This window comes from Ctenopharyngodon idella, chromosome 2 (assembly GCF_019924925.1).
Source record: "Ctenopharyngodon idella isolate HZGC_01 chromosome 2, HZGC01, whole genome shotgun sequence".
Classification (NCBI taxonomy): domain Eukaryota; kingdom Metazoa; phylum Chordata; class Actinopteri; order Cypriniformes; family Xenocyprididae; genus Ctenopharyngodon; species Ctenopharyngodon idella.
The window spans coordinates 7,050,709-7,072,735 of record NC_067221.1 but is presented as its reverse complement, the minus strand read 5'-3'; the positions used below and the strand labels follow the sequence as shown (position 1 = coordinate 7,072,735).

Here is a 22,027-nt window from a genome sequence, read left to right as displayed (position 1 = left end):
TACAAGAAATTCAAGTTTTGATCTTCCATACTGACGGTACCAGTGGAGATAATCTGAAGCTACAGAGGCAGAAAAACTACAGGATAATGTAACACTTGAACCCTCCTCAGCAAAAACATCTGTTTTGTTTGGTTTGATGACATTTCCAAATACAGCAGCTGAAACAGAAAAGATACATTTGTACATTTTTAGTGAGACTTTTTTAATAAAAAGGAAATTTTAAATATTATAATAATTAACCAAATAACATACCTGCTGAAGCACAGAGCAGAATAAGTGAATGAAGATTCATTGTACAAGTGTTCACTCTGAGAAGAGTCAGACTGAATGGTTTCATCCACAGTCTCTTTCAGACACGATTAGATCATGTCAGATCTGTGAACTCTGAGTCCCTCCTCTCTGAGAACATCTGACAATGAATTTCAAGAAGACAAGAAAGATCCAATCACATAAACTAATCTTACAACTATATGATTGTGAAACAAGGCTAAATTGATCTGTGATCCTTATTTGAGTATATGAATGGTTACAAAGCTATTTTAATTATTTATTGCATTTCAGGGGGTGTGACCTTCTTCCATTATAGTCACATTTTGAATGTTATTTTGGACTCGTCTCACAACAGCGTACCATCATTTTAAACAATTTATCTGTCCATCAGTAAGAATAATAAATAATATGCTGTACAATTGTTCATGTTCAAGATCAGTTTTACTGTGCACAGCCTTTTAATCAGGAAAACACTATCGGATGATTAAAATGATATTGAAATCATTCAATTAAAATAAATTATGTAATCAATGTAATAATGATTGCATGATCATAATGTAGTTCATGATGATTTTATTACAGTTTTTAAATGTCAAAAATGCTTTCATCACAGTCACATATGTTTATGGTTGTGTTTTTGTATGTGGTTTGACTTCAGTTTTGTCACAGTGGTCCTCAGAGCACAGTAGTACACAGCAGAGTCAGACACACACACATCCTTGATCATCAGAGGAACTGAATTTGATGAAAGTTCAGAGTGAAATCTCTCCTGGAACTCAGTGCCATTTTCTCCAATTCCAACCTTGTCCCTTCTCAGGATGTATTTAGGAAAGGCATTTGCTCTCTGGATGTACCAGAAGAGGTTTGGCTGTGCTGAAGCTGTCGTATATGTACAATCTAATGTCACAGATTTTCCTTCAACTTCAGTCACATGTTTGACTGGCTGATCAACTTTCTCTTCTGATCTGCACTCTGTAAAGATTTAAGAATATTTGATGTAGATTTGATTTTTGACTCATAAAATCCATATCGACAAACAATCTATACAAATATTCAAAAGTGATTTAAATTCTTAAAAATGAGAAGAAATGCATACCAAGACTGAACAGTGCAAATAGAAATATATTCCTCATCCACCTCATGATCTGTTTTAAATTGACACTGAAGTCGAAATAAATCTGTCAATGAGAGAGTTTTGCTTTCATAAATATCATAAAGACTCTGAGGAGGAGCTTGTGAAAACCTAAAAGAACGTCTCAGGTTATGACTATAACCATGGTTCCCTGAGAGAGGGAACGAGACACTGCGTCCCGAAAGGGGCGCTATGGGAACGCCCTCAGCGTGAATGCGTCTGATGCACGTGTGTCAACTAGTCCAATGGCGAGAATGAACGTCACTGGTGGGTGACGTCACGACCAGGAAAGGATAAATACACATCCGGAAAGACCGGCTTCAGCTTAAATTGCCGAAGCAAATCGATCACAGGAATGCAGGGAGTATGGCAACGCGACGCAGTGTCTCGTTCCCTCTCTCAGGGAACCATGGTTATAGTCATAACCTGAGACGTTCCCTTTCGAGGGAACTCGCACTGCGTCCCGAAAGGGGCGCTATGGGAACGATATCCCAAAACGCCATAATTCCAAAATGCCTGTCCGTGTGAAACTGTGGCACACTAAGACGAGAGCACTGATGAGCCTGGAGCTGCGTCCAGGTCGAGATATATCATCTCACAACGTGAGTGGCGAGGATCAGCCCACCACATCACAGACTTCCTTGAGGAAAACCCCCAACAACAAGGCCGTGGAAGCCACCATACTCCTAGAAGAGTGAGCTCTGACAGACAGAGGATACTGCTGACCAGAGACCTCATACGCAAGTGACATAGTCTCAACTATCCACTTGCTAACCATGGACGCAGGGAGACCCCTTATAGCGCGGTCCAAAACAAACAGTTGATCTGAAGTCCTCCACAGGGCAGCTCTGTGGACATTAGGTGTCCAGTGCTCACACTGGACACACAAGATTCAACTTTTCCTGGTCTGGATCTGAGAACAGAGAACAGAAAGCTTGCAGCACTATAGGCCGTGGAATATTGGTCAGAACCTTAGGTATATAACCCGGTAGGGTAAAGGAACACTTGACCATCCCTGGTGCACACTCAAGGCACGTAGGGGGTACAGATAGGACCTAAAGGTCTCCTACTCTTTTTAGGGGAGAACCCAAGCAGGAACCCTAGAGCATGCTGCAGGCCTCAGCCTCAGAGTGCCACGAAGGAAACGATACCTCAAAGGGTTATACCCCACAATTATACCATCCACAGGGACATGGAATGCAGAAATACGAGGATAGTTTCCTTGTGGCTGGAGTTCTGGAGTAAAGTATGGTTTCCACAACCTCGGTTGAGAGACCAGATACTATGAGTTGGGCCCCCTCAGGGGCCAAACCCACAGGTTCAATACTTCTGGGCGGGGTGAAAAATCAAACCCTTCACCTGAGATAGAAGGTCTCTCCTGATCAGAATCTCCGAGGGAGAGCCGTCGAGGAGAAACACAAGTTCCAAGAACCATATCAGACTTGGCCAGTAAGGTGCTACTAACAGACTTATTCCTTCCCGGCGAATTTTGTCCAGAACTCCTGGGAGCAGAACAATTGGGGGAAAAATATACAGACATGGCCCCGGCCATGTCTGTACCATGGCATCCAGTCCAAGAGGAACTGGATGTGTAAGGGATAACCACAGTGGACAGTGCGCCGTATCCTGAGACGCAAAAGATCCACTTCCACGTGGCTATAAATCTCCCATATAAGCTTCACCACTTTGGGGTGAAGTCTCCATTCCCCTGGCCTCAGCCCCTGTCTCGACAGGACGTCTGCTCCTATATTCTAGGTCCCTGGAATAAGATTGTTCTCACAGAGAGCATCTTTCCCAGGGACCACAGGAGGATCTGGTGTGCCAGATAGTGGGCGCGAGCGCAGACCCCCCTGTTGATTTATACAAGAAACCATCGATGCATTGTCTGTCCAGACAGCTCGATGACCTCTCAGGTCTGGGAGGAAGAACTTCAATGCATTGAACACTGCCATCATCTCCAGGCAATTATGTGCCACGAAAGATGACTCCTCCACAGCCCTTGAGCTGAGCGGCCTTCCATTACCACTCCCCAGCCTGTGAGAGAAACATCTATCATGAGAGTGACTCAATGATATTAAGCTCCTAACACAGGGCCCTGGGACAGGAACCAACTTTTCTTCCATATAACCAAGGCGTGAAGACACCGCCGTGTGATCTTGATCATACGAAGTGGGTTCCCCCTCAGGGACAACCCTTGGTCCTGAGCCACTACTGTAAGGGTCTCATGAACAGCAGGCCAAAAGGTATCACCATTGGACGCAGCTGCCACCAGACCCAACAGTTTTAGAAAACTGTTTTACAGTGAGTGACTGGCCTAGATATATCTCCTGTGTGACTGAAAAGATTGCAGAAATACGAGTGGGCGACAGAACGGCCCGCAGCGTCACTGAATCCATACCATGCCCAGGAAGGTGGTTCTCTGTAATGGAGAAAGCACACTCTTCTTGGCGTTCAGCCACAACCCCAATTTTTATATGAGCAAGAACGACATCTCGATGTCGAACTGACCATCTTCTTCTGACTGCGCTAATATTAGCCAGTCATCTAATCAGTTCAGAATGCGTATGCCCTGCAGCCTGAGCAAGGCCAAAGCTGCATCTACGCATTTCATGAACGTGTGGGGTGATAGAGCTAGACCGAATGGAAGAACCTAATATTGGTATACTTTGCCTCTGAAAGCAAACCTGAGGAACTTCCTATGCTGTGGAAGGATAGAGACATGGAAGTATGCATCCTTTAGAACTATCATGACAAACCAGTCCTCGGATCTGGTTTAGCGTCAACATTTTGAACCCAAGTCTCCTGACTGAACGATTCAAATGATTAAGATCTAATATAGGACGCAACCCTCCATCCTTCTTTGGAACAAAATAGTAGCGGCCCTAAAAACCCTAACTCTCTGCTGGGAGGAGGAACCCATTTTATAGCTCCTTTCGCAAAAGAGTTTACTTTCTGTTCCATCACCAGAGCCTGCCCAGTGAGATAAATTTGGCAGAAGCCTCAACTCTGCCAGAAAATCCACAAAAGGGAACCAGCCTCTCAAAGCTGGTCTCTGGTATACCTAGAGCAGCCACTTTGGTGACCTGAAATACACTGGCAGGAAACAACCCATTTGACTGCTTTTCGACCCTCCTCAGAGGGTGCGAACCTGACACAGCGTCGTGTGAACGCTGAGTCATAGCTTGCTGGAAACTGCTGCGCCCTGAAACACCAAGGGTGCCAGGGTTGGTAGAACGGCCCCATACAGACAATGAAGTTGAGCGGGCACCGTATATTGAGGTGTACACCGCTCTATCCCGTATGGGGCTGCCCTTAGATTTCATTCAGAGGGTGCGAGCCTGATGCAACGTCGTATGAGCGCTGAATCAAAGCTTGCTGGAAACCGCTGCGCCCCAAAGCACCGAGAGTGATGGGGTTAGCAGATCGGTCCCCTGAGGGCAACGAAGTGGCACGGGCACCGTATACTGAGGTGTACACCGCTCCACCCCGCAGGGGGCTGCCCTAAGAAGCCTAACACCACTGGCGTCAGGATCTACATGAAAGGCTGAACTAATACATGAATCTAACTACTTAAAGTCAGATAAATATGTATTATTTTAATTTCTCAAAATTAAATTACAGCCAACTGTCCATTTAATTCCTGAAAAATTAAATGCAGCAAATGATCTATCAGACAAGTTAATACTGTCTGAAAGAAATGCTAAATATAGTATGCATATAGGCCATACACACATCAAATAAAGAGTTATTAGTGCAGACATATAGCTTTTAAAAACCAGGCAATATCCCATTTAACTCCTCAAATTAAATGCATCAATGAATCACCAGACAAGTGTACACGGTCTGAATGATTGGTTGAATATTTATAACTGCCGTCTGCACACCCTAATCTACGCGTTGCCTCGGCAAACACGAGATCAGAGCCACTAGATTCTTTATTGCATTTTGCAGGCTCGAAATCTACGCGTCGCCTCGGCAGACGCGAGATGAGAGCCACTAGAATCTTTAATGCAGTTTGCAGACACGAAATCTACGCGTCGCCTCGGCAGACGCGAGATGAGAGCCACTAGAATCTTTATTGCAGTTTGCAGACTCGAAATCTACGCATCGCCTCGGCAAACACGAGATCAGAGCCACTAGAATCTTTATTGCAGTTTGCAGACTCGAAATCTACGCATCGCCTCGGCAAACACGAGATCAGAGCCACTAGAATCTTTAATGCAGTTTGCAGACACGAAATCTACGCGTCGCCTCGGCAGACGCGAGATGAGAGCCACTAGAATCTTTATTGCAGTTTGCAGACTCGAAATCTACGCATCGCCTCGGCAAACACGAGATCAGAGCCACTAGAATCTTTATTGCAGTTTGCAGACTCGAAATCTACGCATCGCCTCGGCAAACACGAGATCAGAGCCACTAGAATCTTTATTGCAGTTTGCAGACTCGAAATCTACGCATCGCCTCGACAGACGCGAGATGAGAGCCACTAGAATCTTTATTGCAGTTTGCATACTCGAAATCTACGCATCGCCTCGGCAAACACGAGATCAGAGCCACTAGAATCTTTATTGCAGTTTGCATACTCGAAATCTACGCATCGCCTCGACAGACGCGAGATGAGAGCCACTAGAATCTTTATTGCAGTTTGCATACTCGAAATCTACGCATCGCCTCGGCAAACACGAGATCAGAGCCACTAGAATCTTTATTGCAGTTTGCAGACTCGAAATCTACGCATCGCCTCGGCAGACGCGAGATGAGAGCCACTAGAATCTTTATTGCAGTTTGCAGACTCGAAATCTACGCATCGCCTCGGCAAACACGAGATCAGAGCCACTAGAATCTTTATTGCAGTTTGCAGACTCGAAATCTACGCATCGCCTCGGCAAACACGAGATCAGAGCCACTAGAATCTTTAATGCAGTTTGCAGAATCGAAATCTACTCGTCGCCTCGGCAGACGCGCGATCCGTGCCACTAGATTCTTTATTGCATTTTTGCAGACCCGTAATCTACGCGTCGCCTCGACAGACGCGAGATCAGAGCCACTAGATTCTTTATTGCAGTTTGCAGACCCGAAAACAACGCGTCGCCTCGGCAAACGCAAGATCCAAGCCATAGATTCTTTATTGCTCAAGACTTTATTCCCTCAAGAAAAAAGCCAAGTGGAGCAGAGCTAAAAAATCTCGATAGTGCATCACATCGGGAAATTTATGAATGAACACCGTCAGATCCCAATACAAGAGCTGACATGTATGCTCTGCTCTCAAACAAACAACACATGAATCGCGTGTATCCCCACTCGTATAGTAGCGAGGGCAGGGAAGCACACACGACTCAAGTTGCTATTTGCTCGCCAATAAACTCCTGTCTAGAAATATATAATGCTTGAGGACAAACAACAATAAATAGACAGAGACAGTTTCACACAGAGCGCTTTGCTGAGGCACAAAAGCTGAAGCCGGTCTTTCCGGATGTGTATTTATCCTTTCCTGGTCGTGACGTCACCCACCAGTGACGTTCACTCTCGCCATTGGACTAGTTGACACACGTGCATCAGACGCATTCACGCTGAGGGCGTTCCCATAGCGCCCCTTTCGGGACGCAGTGCGAGTTCCCTCGAAAGGGAAACTTCTCTGTTAAGTGTAATACTGAGAGATATCGCCCTCTTTTGGTTTCTTACAAGTGTTACACAATTGAAATAAAGTCACATGATGTGAAACATGTTAGCCATAAAGAAACTTAAAAACACTTATAATTACAATCATTCATACTGTTTCTTGAAATTGTACCTTTTTGAAAAGCATTGTTTGCCCTTTTATTCACTTCTTCCTACAACCTCACACAGATGTTTGCAGTTTTATCTCACTTTGAGGTTTGAATTTCATGAGAGCCACAAAGTGAAAGCGTCTTTTAGTTTTTGTATGACGTGTTTCATGTTTTGTATCACTGGGCTTCAACTCTTAGAGCACAATAATAGAGAGCTGAATCTGACACAGTCACACTGCTAATAATGAGTTCAGTGAATATGTAAGAAGTACTTGACTGAAATCGAGGATCAATTCTGTGCCTTATAATGCTTGATCGAGCTCCCTCACGTAATAAATATTGAGGTTCTTCATTGGGATATTGTCTGTACCAGTAAAGACATACATATTCATTGTCTGAATCATATGAGCAGCTCAGTGTTACAGACTCTCCTTCTGTTTTGATGACTTTGGTCCCTCGGTTTGGCTCATTTTTGTCCTCAGCCGTCACATCTGCAAACATTAAGCACAATATTAACTCCCTGTTTAAACGTTATAACAAAGAAGATACTCTGCAATTGTTTTGAAAGAAAATCAATAATACCATCCAGTGTTTTATAGAGTTTTTTAAGCTGCTGCTAATAGTCTGAAGTGAACATAAATGACACACCTGACGCCATAATGAAAAGCAGCAGCATGTATTTGTTCATGGTGAATCAGATCAGATCAGTTGTGTGTTAATGCTCTCAGTTCTCTGAGCTCTTACTGTGTGTTACTGATGCTTTCTGCTCTTCACTTATCAAGACATTCAACTTCCTGATCTCTGAGTGTAAAACCAAAGCTTTGAACCTTCATTAATAGTATGATTAATAGTATTTTCCGTGTTTTCAGTCTCTTTTCTTACGTATAATATTAAAATATAGTAGAAATATAAATTCTGTTGTTCATTGCTGCAGTTCCTAGTGAATGTCTGAGAACACTGACACCTTGTGGCACATTGTATATGCGCGATCTGTTACATGTGATATTGGATCACTTATATTGGAAACTTAATCTACTTTTGTAGACTACTTTTGTATGGATTTAATGGATTTAACAATATTAGGATGCTTAATTTATTTTTTTAATGTTATATTAATTTAAATATTTAATCTTTCTAACTGCAATTTTATAGCAGTAGGCTTGGATCCATTAGCTTTTTATCAGTTTATTTATTTTAATTCAGTTATTGCTCTACTTATTACTTACACCTGCAGTTTTTATCTCTGTGTCTATTGCTTGTTCTCATTGGATTAAATACAGAAGGGTTTTTGTACAGAGTTACAGTGTTTCCTGTGACTGTGGGCCTCAGAGCACAGTAATACAGAGCAGAGTCTGATACTGCAGCAGAGGAGATCTCCAGATCCACATGGATTTGTTCCTTTTTTGTTACTTTAACAGAGAGTCTTGAATCTACTTCAGATTCTTGAGGCTCTTTTTCAGTACTGAAGGTGAGGACAAGAAATTCAGGTGTAGGAAACTTTTTCCTCGTTGAAGCAGAGACCAGGAGACGTTGGGATATCTTTCAAGCAGAAGTTACTCTTTATTGAGAAACGCGCTGTGTGTCGCTGTAGTCATCCAAGTCCAACTAAGGCAGGGTACATTGTAGTTTATATACATTCAAGGGGGAGGGATACATACAGTAGAGGTGGAGACAATCTAAACAAAGCATGCAAATGCAGTGCAGGAATCAGCCCGTTACCAGCATTTCCCCAGCCCTGATCTAATCAGCATAACAGTGTCATTCAAATGCATAGGTGCTAATCCAATCAGTCTGACAGTATCGCCCATACCTTCACATTATCATAGAGACAAAGGCAGAGCTGTGTCTTGAGCTTGTCATGCCAAATGGTCAGGAAGTGCATAAAGACACCTGGGCTGCCTGATTTGATTTTCTTAGAAAGTCATCCTTTTTACCTTAAAATGCTAAATACAATGTACTTCACCATAGTATTTCATGTGATGTTATGTCAGGATGTAGGATCAGCAGATCTAGTAAGGGATATAAGGGATATAAGATATAAAAATGCACTTCTGGCCCCCACAACAAAATGAAGAGAAGTCTCAAACCTGAAATGTGCATTGTGCTCCATACTTACCTAAAAAATTCAAACCCTTCCCATAAATTGACCCTGAGTGATCTTTATCATTATCATTATATCACTATATTTGGACTAAGGAATAAGGAATGGACCATTTAAGATGGATTGGCCCTATTTTGAAGTTTTTACATACAGTTGAGATATAACTTTATATATATATATATATATATAATATATATAATATTTTTAATGTCTGTTGTTGTTTTTCATGATTAGTTATTTATTCTTCTTTAATTTACAATTAAAATGTATAACCATTATTGCAGCATAAAGCATAAACACTGTTATATATACTATAGGTAAACGTTTACTGTAGGTACTGAACCCCTTTTTGATGTTCAACAGGTGTTACCATATCCTCTCATTTATAGTCTCTGTGGTTTACAAAAGAGACGTCTGTGGTTTGATACTCATGTGATTGCTGTTGTTCAAAGCAGTAATAGTGTGTGTGAGTTTTTGTAAAGCTTCTCAGGCATTTTGTATCACTGGGCTCCTACTCTAAGAGCACAATAATAGAGAGCTGAATCTGACAGAGCTGCTGCTTTAATAATGAGTTCAGTGGATGACTGGGATGTTGTTGACTGAAACCGACTGTCTGGTATATCAGAATGTGTGCTGTATGTTCGAGCACCTTTATACAGTAAATATTCTGGTTCTCTGTTTGGATACTGTCTGTACCAGTAAAGATAGACATAATTGCTGCTAGCATCATATGAGCATCTCAGTGTCACAGACTCTCCTTCTCTTCTGATCATATTAGTATCCTTGTCAACTGGACCAATGCTATCAGCAAATGCACCTGCAATACAATTTGAGAAATCACAATAGAACATTAAACCATCAGCCAGTTTTTCTTGCCAAAAACAGCATGAGATTTTAAAAGTGTAAATTATATCCACCTGAAACTGTAATGGCAATCACTAGTAGACATCTGTCCATGTTGATTCCTCAGTTTAAACAGGTTTTGATAATGGTTTAAGGTTAGCTGTGTATCTTTCTTTAAGTGATAAATGATAGGAAAAAAAAAAAAAAACATTGAATAGATAAATGAATGCAGTGGGAGGGGCTCTGCAGGAGGAGTCTGACTGAACCACAGTTCCTGAATACTGAACGTCTCTTCCTCCTTAAGGATTCTGGATGTACTTTTAATACTTTTCAATGTTCTGATGTTTGTTTTATTAGTTTCTTCAAATACGTTGATACAAGCACTGACCAGTATTGTTTTTGTGTGAGTGTTGAGTGTGTTTGAGTCACAGTGGTCCTCAGAGCACAGTAGTACACAGCAGAGTCAGACACACACACATCCTGGATTATCAATGGAAATGATTTTGAAATTGTGTTGAGATCGCTGCTAAATCGATCCCTGAACCACATTTCATTACTAGTAAATCGGTCCAGAATGTATTCTAGAAATCCTTTCTTTTTTTTCTGGTACCAGAGAGGTTTTGCATTACATCAGTGGTTTCATATTGACAGTTGATTGTTACAGCTGCACCTTCAACAGCAGTTTGAACTCCTGGATTTTGTTCAACGCTGTCCAGAGAATCACATCCTGTAATGTATAACATCACTGATGAGGATCTCATATTCATATTAGAATATTACAGCATGAATACTTACAGAATCTGACTTACCCCAGAAATATGTGATAAAGAAGACTACAATTCTTTGCCAGTTTACCATCACAGAAATTGTTAAAATAATACTTTAGATAAAATGAACTTGTTGAAATCTACAGTAGACTCTTGTTTCAGCCTCTCTTTGATAAAGTTGTACTAACACTGTCACATATCAGAGACCTGCAGGAGGAGTCTGACTGAACCACAGTTCCTCAATACTGAACGTCTCCTCCTCCTTAAGGATTCATTATGGTTATGTATTTGTCATCAATGCCAAAGAAATGTGTTTTTGTGTGAGTGTTGAGTGTGTTTGAATCACAGTGGGGTTCAGAGCACAGTAGTACACAGCAGAGTCAGAGTTGCTCTGAGTTGAAGAGAGTGAGAGAAAAACAACTAATGTGAGTCTCTCCTTATGGTGAATCTCTCTTTAGTAGCTTCTCTTGATCTCTTTCAGCAACTGCACGAGAATTTAAGTGATGCTTCCCCCTGGTGGTGAATGTATTGAATTAAACACCTCACGTTTGAAGTTCATTTGTAACCTTTGAAACCATTTGTGATTTTTTTTTTTATTATATAAATGATAGAGTGCAATGTCCTTTGCCTGATTGTGTAAAATGTTATTACATATAATCATCTCTGTGTATCTCAATCAAGACGAGTAGTCAGGTGAGAGAATAATGCGATTTTTCAGTCAAATGTCTCTGTTTCTCTTAGTCATTTTAGTTGCTTCATAAGGTTCAGCTATAATAATTTGAGGAATGATGAGGAATTCTTCCTAATACATTTGCTAAGCTGTACATTACACAACATTACATATTTCCATGCCATCAGCATCTAAATCAGGTTTCAATGTTATATGTCCACATTTATTATGGTTAACAGGTTTGCATATGTTTTGCATATTAATAACAATCCACAAAATGCAACATTAGCCTATGTTGTGAAATAATTCAACACTGTAACTAAAGTCAGAATCAATTAATCAGAAGTAAAATGACATTTATTGGATTGATCAGACTCTTTCAGGCAGACTCAAGCAGAGGAGATATCAGATGATAATTTAATGTTTAATCACATTTATCAAGCTGTGATGAACTAAAGTCATGTGGGATGTTACATATTTAATAGAATATGTATTGTTTATCTGTTATTTTGATCTCTTTTCACTTTCTTTCATTTGGCTTTATAACTTGAACTAAATGTCATTTGTAACCACACACAGGTGTTTCCACAACTGTAATTGTATTGTGTGAATTATAGATTGTGGGTTTGATGTGGCTTGAGATCAAAGTGAAAAATGAATTTGAGTTTTTGTACAGCTTCACATAGACTTTGTATCACTGGGCTGCTCTCCTACTCTTAGAGCACAATAATAGAGAGCTGAATCTGACAGAGTCACTCCATTAATCTTGAGTTCAGTGGATGTTTGAGATGTAGTCGACTGAAAGCGGCGATCAGAGGGGTTCCCAGTACCACTACTAGATCGTGCCGCCTTATATAGTAAATACTGAGGCTCTCCATTAAGATACTGTCTGTACCAGTAAAGTCTAACATAACTGCTGTCTGTATCATATGAGCAGCTGAGGGTCACAGTCTCGCCTTCCTTCTTTATAAGAGTTTCTTCTTTTGGCCCAATCTTGTCTGCAGTCATCACACCTAAAACAAAGAAACAAAATAATTTGAGAGTCAAGTTGCACAAAATTTTGCAAATCTCATTTGGATGTTTCTGACCAGTAATAAATTTAAAAAAAAAATCATATTGTACCTGAAATCAGAAATAAAATCAGAAACAGGTGTTTTTCCATGTTTACTCGGTCATATGAATTGTGTATTAATGTTCTCCGTGCTCTGAGCTGTAGCTCTGTGTTACTGTGAGTCTCTGCAGTTTCACACATAAACACGCTGGAACTTCCTGCTTTCAATGTGATGCTCCACTTCTCATGTTTTCGCTCTGCCATTGCCTAGAGGACAACTTTTGCAACTGCAAGAAATATACATATATTTATTTATTTTACAGATGATTTAAGAAAAAATATGAATGATTAATGAACCAATAATATTAACAGTGCTATGATATGGGAAAATTATGTCATTTTGTGAAATTATGTGGTGCCAATTAAAATGGCTTTGTAAGCCTTTTTATGTAGTTGCCTATTCCAGCTTTGAATCATTTTTATTGTATAGACAAATAAATTAACAAATGAGTAATCTGTAAATGAGATATCTGTTATTTTGTAAATAGAAAAGGTGGAGCTATTATAATCCTGTAATGATGCTTGATAATGAATATGCATATGGTTACCCAAAAGCATTACAAAATGAAAACCAAGTTTAATTTGAGTAGTTTCCTCCAAAGAAAATAAAGTCTGCATACTGTTTTTTTCTCCTTGCACATATTATTTTTTTTATATATAAATGCTGGTAGTAGTTACATCACATAATGACTTTGGGTTTGTAGAAAATTATTATATGTAATTTATATGTAACATGGGTCTTTGAATGTGTTCCATCAGACTTTTGTTCTGTGTCTGAATTGTCAGTTTGGGAATGTGATTCTTTCGATTGTTATGTGCTTCAGTCTGTTTAGTAGAAGGCATAATTAAAGTTATGCTTTTTTAGCTGTGTCAGGTTTTTGTACAGTGTTCTTGTGTTTCCTGTGACTGTGGGCCTCAGAGCACAGTAATACAGAGCAGAGTCTGATACTGCAGCAGAGGAGATCTCCAGATCCACACGGTTGATCTCTTTTGTGGCTTGTTTTTCTTTTCTGAGCTTAGTAGAGAACCTGGGATCTACCTCAGATGTCTTAGCCTCTTTAACACCATCTATTATAAGCACAAGAAATTGAGGAGCTGATCCAGGATACTGACGGTACCAGAGAAGTGAATGTGCAGATGAATAACTGCAGGATAATGTAACAGTTGAACCATCTGCAGCAGACTCTTCATTGTTGTCTGGTGTGATTTCATCTCCAAAACTCACACCTGAAAAGAGCAAAACAACAACTTATAATGTTCAAATAGTTTTAGTTTTGAAACTGATTAATTACAGTTATTTGAGATTGTATACATACAGAACATCAAAAGCTAGTTAACAATTATATTACATTTTAATGTTACATTTGTCATTGTGAAGAAAGGATTTAGGATGTAATAAATATTTTCAATTAAATAAAAAGCTCATTTAGCATTTAAGAACAGAAAATTATTTGGAAAAAAAAGTATGTATATTCTCAAATTAGAAATGCAAATGCATGCAAAACATACACAAATGCACTTACATGTCAAAGGCAGAGAGCAGAATGACTGAATGAAGTATCATTGTACATGTGTGTGTTCACTGCAGCAGGACTGAGCTTTGTGACAGTCAAATGTAACAAGATCATGTTAAAGATCATGTGAGATGTTAAACTCCTCCTCTTTCACCCTGATGCCATAAAAAATCTTCACATACACAGTTTAAAACCAAGCATTACCTTTAATCTAATAAATGTGATATCTGCTCATGCATGTCAAGAAATAATCATTTTTATATATGCTCACAAATATGAAGACAATTTTTCGGCACATTAAGTAAAACTAAAATGTATAGTGATGAGTAGATGAAATCACTTTACACAGCACTAAATAATTATAAATTCTTATTTTAAAAAAAATAAAATAAAAAATTATATGCATGTTATTGTTGTGGGACAGAAGTCAATTTGAACTTTGTCATATAATTGAGCACTTCCTCTGTTTTTGTATGAGTGTTGAGTGTGTTTGAGTCACAGTGGGCTTCAGAGCACAGTAGTACACAGCAGAGTCAGACACACGCAGGTTCTTGATTGTCAGTGGAAATGATTTTGAAATTGTGTTGAGATCGCTGCTAAATCTATCCTTGAACCGCATGTCATTATTACTAAATCGGTTCAGCATGTATTCTGGAAATCCATTCACTTTTTGCTGGTACCAGAAGAGATCTGGTGAAACATCAGTGGTTTCATATTGACAGTTGATTGTTACAGCTGCACCTTCAACAGCAGTTTGAACTCCTGGATTTTGTTCAACGCTGTCCAGAGAATCACATCCTGTAATGTATAACATCACTGATGAGGATCTCATATTCATATTAGAAGAATATTACAGCATGAATACTTACAGAATCTGACTTACCCCAGAAATATGTGATAAAGAAGACTACAATTCTTTGCCAGTTTGCCATCACAGAAATTGTTAAAATAATACTTTAGATAAAATGAAGTTGTTGAAATCTACAGTAGACTCTTGTTTCAGCCTCTCTTTGATAAAGTTGTACTAACACTGTCACATATCAGAGACCTGCAGGAGGAGTCTGACTGAACCACAGTTCCTCAATACTGAACGTCTCCTCCTCCTTAAAGATTCTGGATGTACTTTAACAAAATTGCAGTGCTCTGATGTTTTATTATATGTTGGTTCAAGCACTGACCCCTTATTTCAATTCATTGACCAAAATTATTCTAGACAGAGCACATGACATTGTTATTGCACTTAATTAGAAGAAACTTCTAAACACTTAATGTTATTCTCAACTGTATTACATGTACGTTACATGTAATCATACTGCCAGCATCTAACAGGTTTTTAAAATGTAATTTTTGTTTTTTAATTTTAAAATGTCTTATTGTTTGACATACAGTATGTCCACATCTATTAGGATTGCATGCTTTGCATATTAATAGCAATCCACAAAATGTTATTTTGATCTCTTTTCACTTTTTCTTAAAATTTCCCTTTATAACTTGAAATAAATGGCATTCATAACCACACACAGGTGTTTCCACTGGTGTAATAATATTATGTGAATTATAGATTGTGGGTTTGATGTGGCTTGAGATCAAAGGGAAAAATGAATTTGAGTTTTTGTACAGCTTCACATAGACTTTGTATCACTGGGCTCCATAGAGCACAATAATAGAGAGCTGAATCTGACAGAGTTACTCCATTAATCTTGAGGTCAGTGGATGTTTGTAATGCAGTCGACTGAAAGCGAGGATCAGAGGGGTTCCCATTTACAGTAGCTGATCGGGCAGGTTTAAATATTAAATACTGAGGTTCACTATTAGGATAATGTCTGTACCAGTAAAGATAAACAACACTGCTGTCTGTTTCATATGAGCAGCTGAGGGTCACAGTCTCGTCTTCCTTATTTATAACAGTTTCTTTATTTGGCCAAATTTTGTCTGCAGTCATCACACCTAAAGCAAAGAAAATTTCAGAGAAAGTCAAGTTGGATAAAAAATATTTCTTACATTGTTTTTCTGCATCACTACAATGAATAAAGTGAATCATTTTTTACCTGAAGTCAGAAATAAAATCAGAAACAGGTGTTTTTCCATGTTTTCTACAGATCTGTTCATGTTCTCTGTGCTTCGATGCTAATGCTTTAGTTCAGAGCTCACAGAAGAGGTGTGTCTTCAGTGTCTTCATCTTTGGTTCAGATGCAGGTGATTGGTTGGAAGTGACAGTTTTGAACACAAGAGCCTTGAAAGAAAGAAATCAGAAAGTGTGTGATTGGGACCTATATGTGCTGGTTAAAAACCAAATACACCAACACATTCTGGATCATATAGAACTATACTCTAAAAAGTTGAATAAATATATAACAATGAAAATATTGTAGAGATGCTCTGCTTGAGTAGAACTTTGGGGTTTCACATCTTGCAGGTTCATCTTGAACTTTAAATGACGTGATTCTTCATGGTTCCCCACAAAGAGCACTTTATTGCTTATTACTGGTATGCTTCTCACTTCTTCTCACTCATATGTGAAATGTCATTTTATAATATGTTTCCATTTGGTTTATAGTGTTGCTTTGGCAAAGTTGGAGAGTTTTTATTTATTTTGCATGTTTTTGTATGAGTGTTGAGTGTGTTTGAGTCACAGTGGGCCTCAGAGCACAGTAGTACACAGCAGAGTCAGACACACACACATCCTGGATCATCAGAGGAACTGATCTTGATGTGGAGTCCAATGTTGCAGAAAATCTGTCTCTAAATTCATCCTCAGTATTTCCTTTACCAACTGTAAATTCACTCAGAATGAATGTTGGTGATTTGTTTGGTAGCTGTTTGTACCAGAAGAGATATGGACTTCTATCACTTGTAGTATAATTACACCTTAAAATAACTTGATCTCCTTCACTTGCAGTCATTTCTCTTGAAGACTGTTCAACTCTGTCCTGTCCCAAAGACACTAAGTAGATAGAAAAGGGTAAATCATTAACATGAAGTATCAGGAACGTAAACTTAAATTAATAATCTAAATGTAAGTAAACCTTGTTCTGTTAAATTTACCAAAACAGAAAAAAGAGCTCACCATCATAATGTGCTGCTATGAGACACAGGGAAATCAAAGCCCGTTTGAACATAGTTGTTCTGTGCGGTAAAAGAGCAGAAAGAGCTGTGCTCTCAAAAACTCTGTGCTTCTCTCACAGAGCTCTACTTTAAATGTGTTCATCCTGTCACATGATATAATCATACATGAAGAGTGCAATGCTGACCCCTTGTGGATAAATTTGAAATTGAAATTTGGACTCGTTTTAGTTTTTTTTTTTTTTCTTCACATTTCTCCAAATGAATGTTGTTCTCAAAACAATTAACACAGCAAACTAAACACACTCTTATGATGGCAAAACAGTTCAGTATTCACTGCATAATGAAGCACTGCAGTTTTTTCTATTAATGCATTTATCAAAAATAAATACTAACAACAAAACTACAAGAGTGTTCTCTGTTGATTAATTTGATTAAAAATTCAGCTGCAGATACACAAATAATTAATGAAAATACATGTTTTTCATGGCCTTTAATTGTGTTATTTTAATGGTTCTGTAATCGTCTTTAAAAGTTCTTTAATGACAAGTTTAGTTGTATAATGACGGGTTTCGCCTAAAAAAAAAGTGAGTAAATAAATAAATAAATAAATGTACTGCAATCAATGAATCAATGAACTTTATACACCTTGCCTCTCATTTACATCTGGCCAAAGAATTTAATCAACATCTCAGCATATATTTTCACAAGTCATGGATCGTGGGTAAAAAAAAAAGTTGCATCTGTAAAAATGCTGGATCCATCCTTGTGCCTCAGCTTCTCCACAAGCCTCTTCCATCACTTCAACAAGACTTACTTGGTTGTAAGGGCTGTGATCATATGCCTTCCATCTCCAAGAGAAGAATATGCTGGAACAAACACCATCCTGAAATTGGGTGATGCTCAAACCACTCTTGTACCGGTGCTGAATGGTGAAAGTGGACATTGTCCCACACAACTACACAATTTCACTCAGTTTGCTCCTGATTACCCTGCAGAAAGTGGATATCACTGAGGGGGTTTAAACAATTTAGAAGCCGTTCTGTGTCGTGTGGCCCAAGACAGTATTGTGTGCCACAACACCAGTGGATGGAGCTCTTGTTGTCCAGGGACATTGACTGTGGAACGATGCTTATATTGGGCAGAACTCTCTCTTCAGCTTCTCTCAAGAAAAGACCATAATTTATGACATGGTAAATTAGGTTGGCTCTGATTTCATTTGAAACTCATCTGTACCCTATCCTTCTACCTCTCCTCCTCCCTCTTATACCTTTCTTTCCCTCTGTCCAGGTCTTTCTTGCTCTTTCCACTAATACCATTGCCTTCCACTCTATCTCCCTCTACTCCTCCGTCTTCTTACATCCTCAACTCTTCTTGCTCCATCTCCTCTTCCCATCTATTCCTTTCCCCTCATCTCTTCCTCTTCCACTGTTCCTCTCCCTCTCAATATTCTCTATCCTCTCCAAAACCTCTCACTCTTACACCTCTTCCTTTTCCCATTCTTCTTCTTTTTTTGTGGTTGTTGTTTTTCTTTTCCCCTTTTATAGTTTTTGTAACTGAAAACAATTAAACAATTAGGAAGCTTTTCCTGTGTTGTGTGTATTACTAACTCAGAAGATATTTATTTGTGGCTAATTGAGATCAACTGAGAATTTAACAAATAACAGAGTTTTGTTTGTTTTGTTTGGAAAAATGGTGCCAAAATGATATATTAAAGTTTTGGTTGGCTGTATACTGTGAAAACATCTGGGCATTTTGTTCACAGTGTTTTGAGAAAATAATGTATGTGATTTGTAATTTGCATGAAATGAAGGAAAATTTACCACCTGTTAAGGACAATTACAAAGTGTTCAGATTACTGTGTTGTGACCTGTGTGTGTTTGGAGAAAATGTGTTTGGAAAAATGTCAAATCGACTGAGAAAAACTGTAATAAACCAAGCTAACTGTGATAATACAGTAAATGATGAAAAAAAGTTTCATGAGGGTGGGTAATTATTTCTGAAGAAGGTGTGACTTGATTGTATTTATGACTTTTGTACATGCAAATAGGTGACTTCTGCCATGTTTTAGACAAACACTTTTAACTTAAAATAATGTAATTCAAAAATGCTCAAATTGTGGCATGTGGCTTATTTGATTCGGCAAGATGCTACTTGACATACTGGAGGGGATCTGGGTATAATTCAAGATTCAAGAGTCCCATTTCTCTCGAACTGTAGAAGCCCATTGATTCCTCACTCTGAACAGAAGCAGGTTTTTGTACAGTGTTCTTGTGTTTCCTGTCACTGTGGGCTCCAGAGCACAGTAATACAGAGCAGAGTCTTTCAGAGCAGCAGAGGAGATCTCCAGATCCACATAGTTTTCTTTTTCTTTTCTGATCTCAGCAGTGAATCTGGAATCTACATCAGACTCCTTAGCGTCTTTTGCACTGTCTGAGATGAGCACAAGGAATTCAGGAGCTGATCCGGGATACTGACGGTACCAGTGAAGATAATATGCAGATGAATAACTGCAGGATAATTTAACACTTGAACCCTCAACAGTGAACTCTTCTGTTTTGGCTGGTTTAATTTCATTTCCGTATGTTGCATCTGCAAAAGTAGATCAAATCTTTACTGAACTGATTTAAATTAAATCATTTTAGATGTATCAGCATAACATACTGTATTGTACAATGTAAAGAATAGACTTCATACTTTTAATTTTGAGCAGAAATTAGCAATTCAAATCTGGCTGCTCAGAATACTTGCGATACTCAAAAGACTTCAATACTTACATGCAAGTGCAGAAAGCAGAATAAAAGAATGGAGTATCATTGTGTTTGTTCCTTATGATCTGTTGAACAGACTTCTCTTACAGACACTTATCAAGATCACATCTGATGTCAATGCTTTAAACCCTCCCTCTTCCAGAGATCTAAATGAAAGAGCAGATCAGATCTGTTTCATAGTCCACAGTGTCATCACTATTCATATACTGTAGTTTATAACACCCTCTTGTGGTTACTTACTAAAATGTACAAGAAAAATCCTCAGAACACAAACAGAATGTGATCTTGATTAATTCCTCAAACTTTGGTTGTTATAGTATTGTAGATTTATAAATCAGGTATTAATTTTATGGTCTTGTACAGTCGCCATAGCTTAGACACAAAAAGCAAGTTAAATTCTATTTAAAACAACAATCAATCAGTGGTTTGCAGAACATCCTAAGAGTACAGTGTGTACGAAGAGCAGTAATAACATTAAGTCATTTATTTTATTTTTTTATTTATTTTTTTTTTAAAAAGAAGAATCATAACATATCATGTCACTGCTGCACTTTTCACCTTCACATATTTATATATTATTAATTATTAATCTACCTTTAATTTGGATAGATTTTTATGGAAGGAAATTAGTAGTACACCTTCAGTTGTGTCAGGTTTTTGTACAGTGTTGATGTGTTTCCTGTGACTGTGGGCCTCAGAGCACAGTAATACAGAGCAGAGTCTGATACTGCAGCAGAGGAGATCTCCAGATCCACACGTTTGATCTCTTTTGTTTCTTGTTTTTCTTTTCTGATCTTAGTAGAGAACTTGGGATCTACCTCCGATGTCTTAGTGTCTTTCACACTCTCTATTTTAAGCACAAGAAATTCAGGAGCTGATCCAGGATACTGACGGTACCAGTGTAGATAATCTGCAGATGTATAACTGCAGGATAATGTAACAGTTGAACCCTCTGCAGCAGACTCTTCAGTGCTGTCTGGTGTGATTTCATCTCCAAAACTCACACCTGAAAATTTTCAGGGATCTGAATCAATTAATAGTTAACAATTATATTCAATTTTAATGTTAATTTGTCATATATATATATATATATATATATATATTTTCTCAAATTAGAAATGCAAATGCATGCAAAACATACACAAATGCACTTACATGTCAAGGCAGAGAGCAGAATGACTGAATGAAGTATCATTGTACATGTGTGTGTTCACTGCAGCAGGACTGAGCTTTGTGACAGTCAAATGTAACAAGATCATCTGAGATGTTAAACTCCTCCTCTTTCATCCTCTCATATATACACAGTTTAAACCCAAACATTTCATTTAAATTAATAAATGTGATATCTACTCATGCTGGTCAAGAAATAATCATTTTTATGCAGGTTCACCGAAAAAAATAAAGATAATTTTAGCACATATGTAGCACCTTATGTAAAACTAAAATGTATAGTGATGAGGATGAAATGTACAGCTCTAAATAAATTAAAATTCTTAAATTATTTTTTAAAATGATACAGTGTGCATGTTATTGTTGTCGGACAGAAGTCAATAGCATGTGGATTTACACCTTTTCATATAATTGAGCACTTCCTCTGTTTTTGTGTGAGTGTTGAGTGTGTTTGAGTCACAGTGGGGCTCAGAGCACAGTAGTACACAGCAGAGTCAGACACACACACATCCTGGATCATCAGAGGAACTGATCTTGAAGAGGTGTTGAGATCAGCATCAAATCTCACTTTAAACTGTTCATCAATCTCACCAGATCCGGGATATTTCTTCAGCATATATTTAGGGAATCCATTTATTTTTTGCTGGTACCAGAAGAGATATGGAAATGAATCAGTGGTTGAATATGTACAGTTGATTGTTACTGATTCACCTTCAAAAGCAATCTGAACTCTTGTTTTCTGTTCAACACTGTCCAGAGAATCACAGCCTAAAATAGAATTTCAAAAAACAGTTTATTTTCTAATGAAATGTAAAACACACACACACACACACACACACACACAGGG

The 22,027-nt window shown here is 38.5% G+C and overlaps 3 gene segments (V, D, J or C); all 3 read right to left on the bottom strand.

Moving 5' to 3' along the window:
* Nucleotides 1-12,229: 12,229 nt before the first annotated feature.
* On the bottom strand, nucleotides 12,230-13,480 carry LOC127499029 (T cell receptor alpha variable 18-like). The segment is given in 2 exon segments: nucleotides 12,230-12,564; nucleotides 12,674-13,480. Coding segments are annotated over 2 exon segments (528 nt in total).
* A 6,040-nt stretch (nucleotides 13,481-19,520) lies between these two features.
* LOC127501436 (immunoglobulin heavy variable 3-64D-like) lies at nucleotides 19,521-20,116 on the bottom strand (the record flags this gene model as incomplete). The annotated part of the segment is given in 2 exon segments: nucleotides 19,521-19,831; nucleotides 20,017-20,116. Coding segments are annotated over 2 exon segments (351 nt in total), but the record flags the coding sequence as incomplete, so codon positions are not given.
* A 267-nt stretch (nucleotides 20,117-20,383) lies between these two features.
* Nucleotides 20,384-21,527, bottom strand: LOC127501310 (T cell receptor alpha variable 9-2-like). The segment is given in 2 exon segments: nucleotides 20,384-21,016; nucleotides 21,166-21,527. Coding segments are annotated over 2 exon segments (420 nt in total).
* Nucleotides 21,528-22,027: the final 500 nt, after the last annotated feature.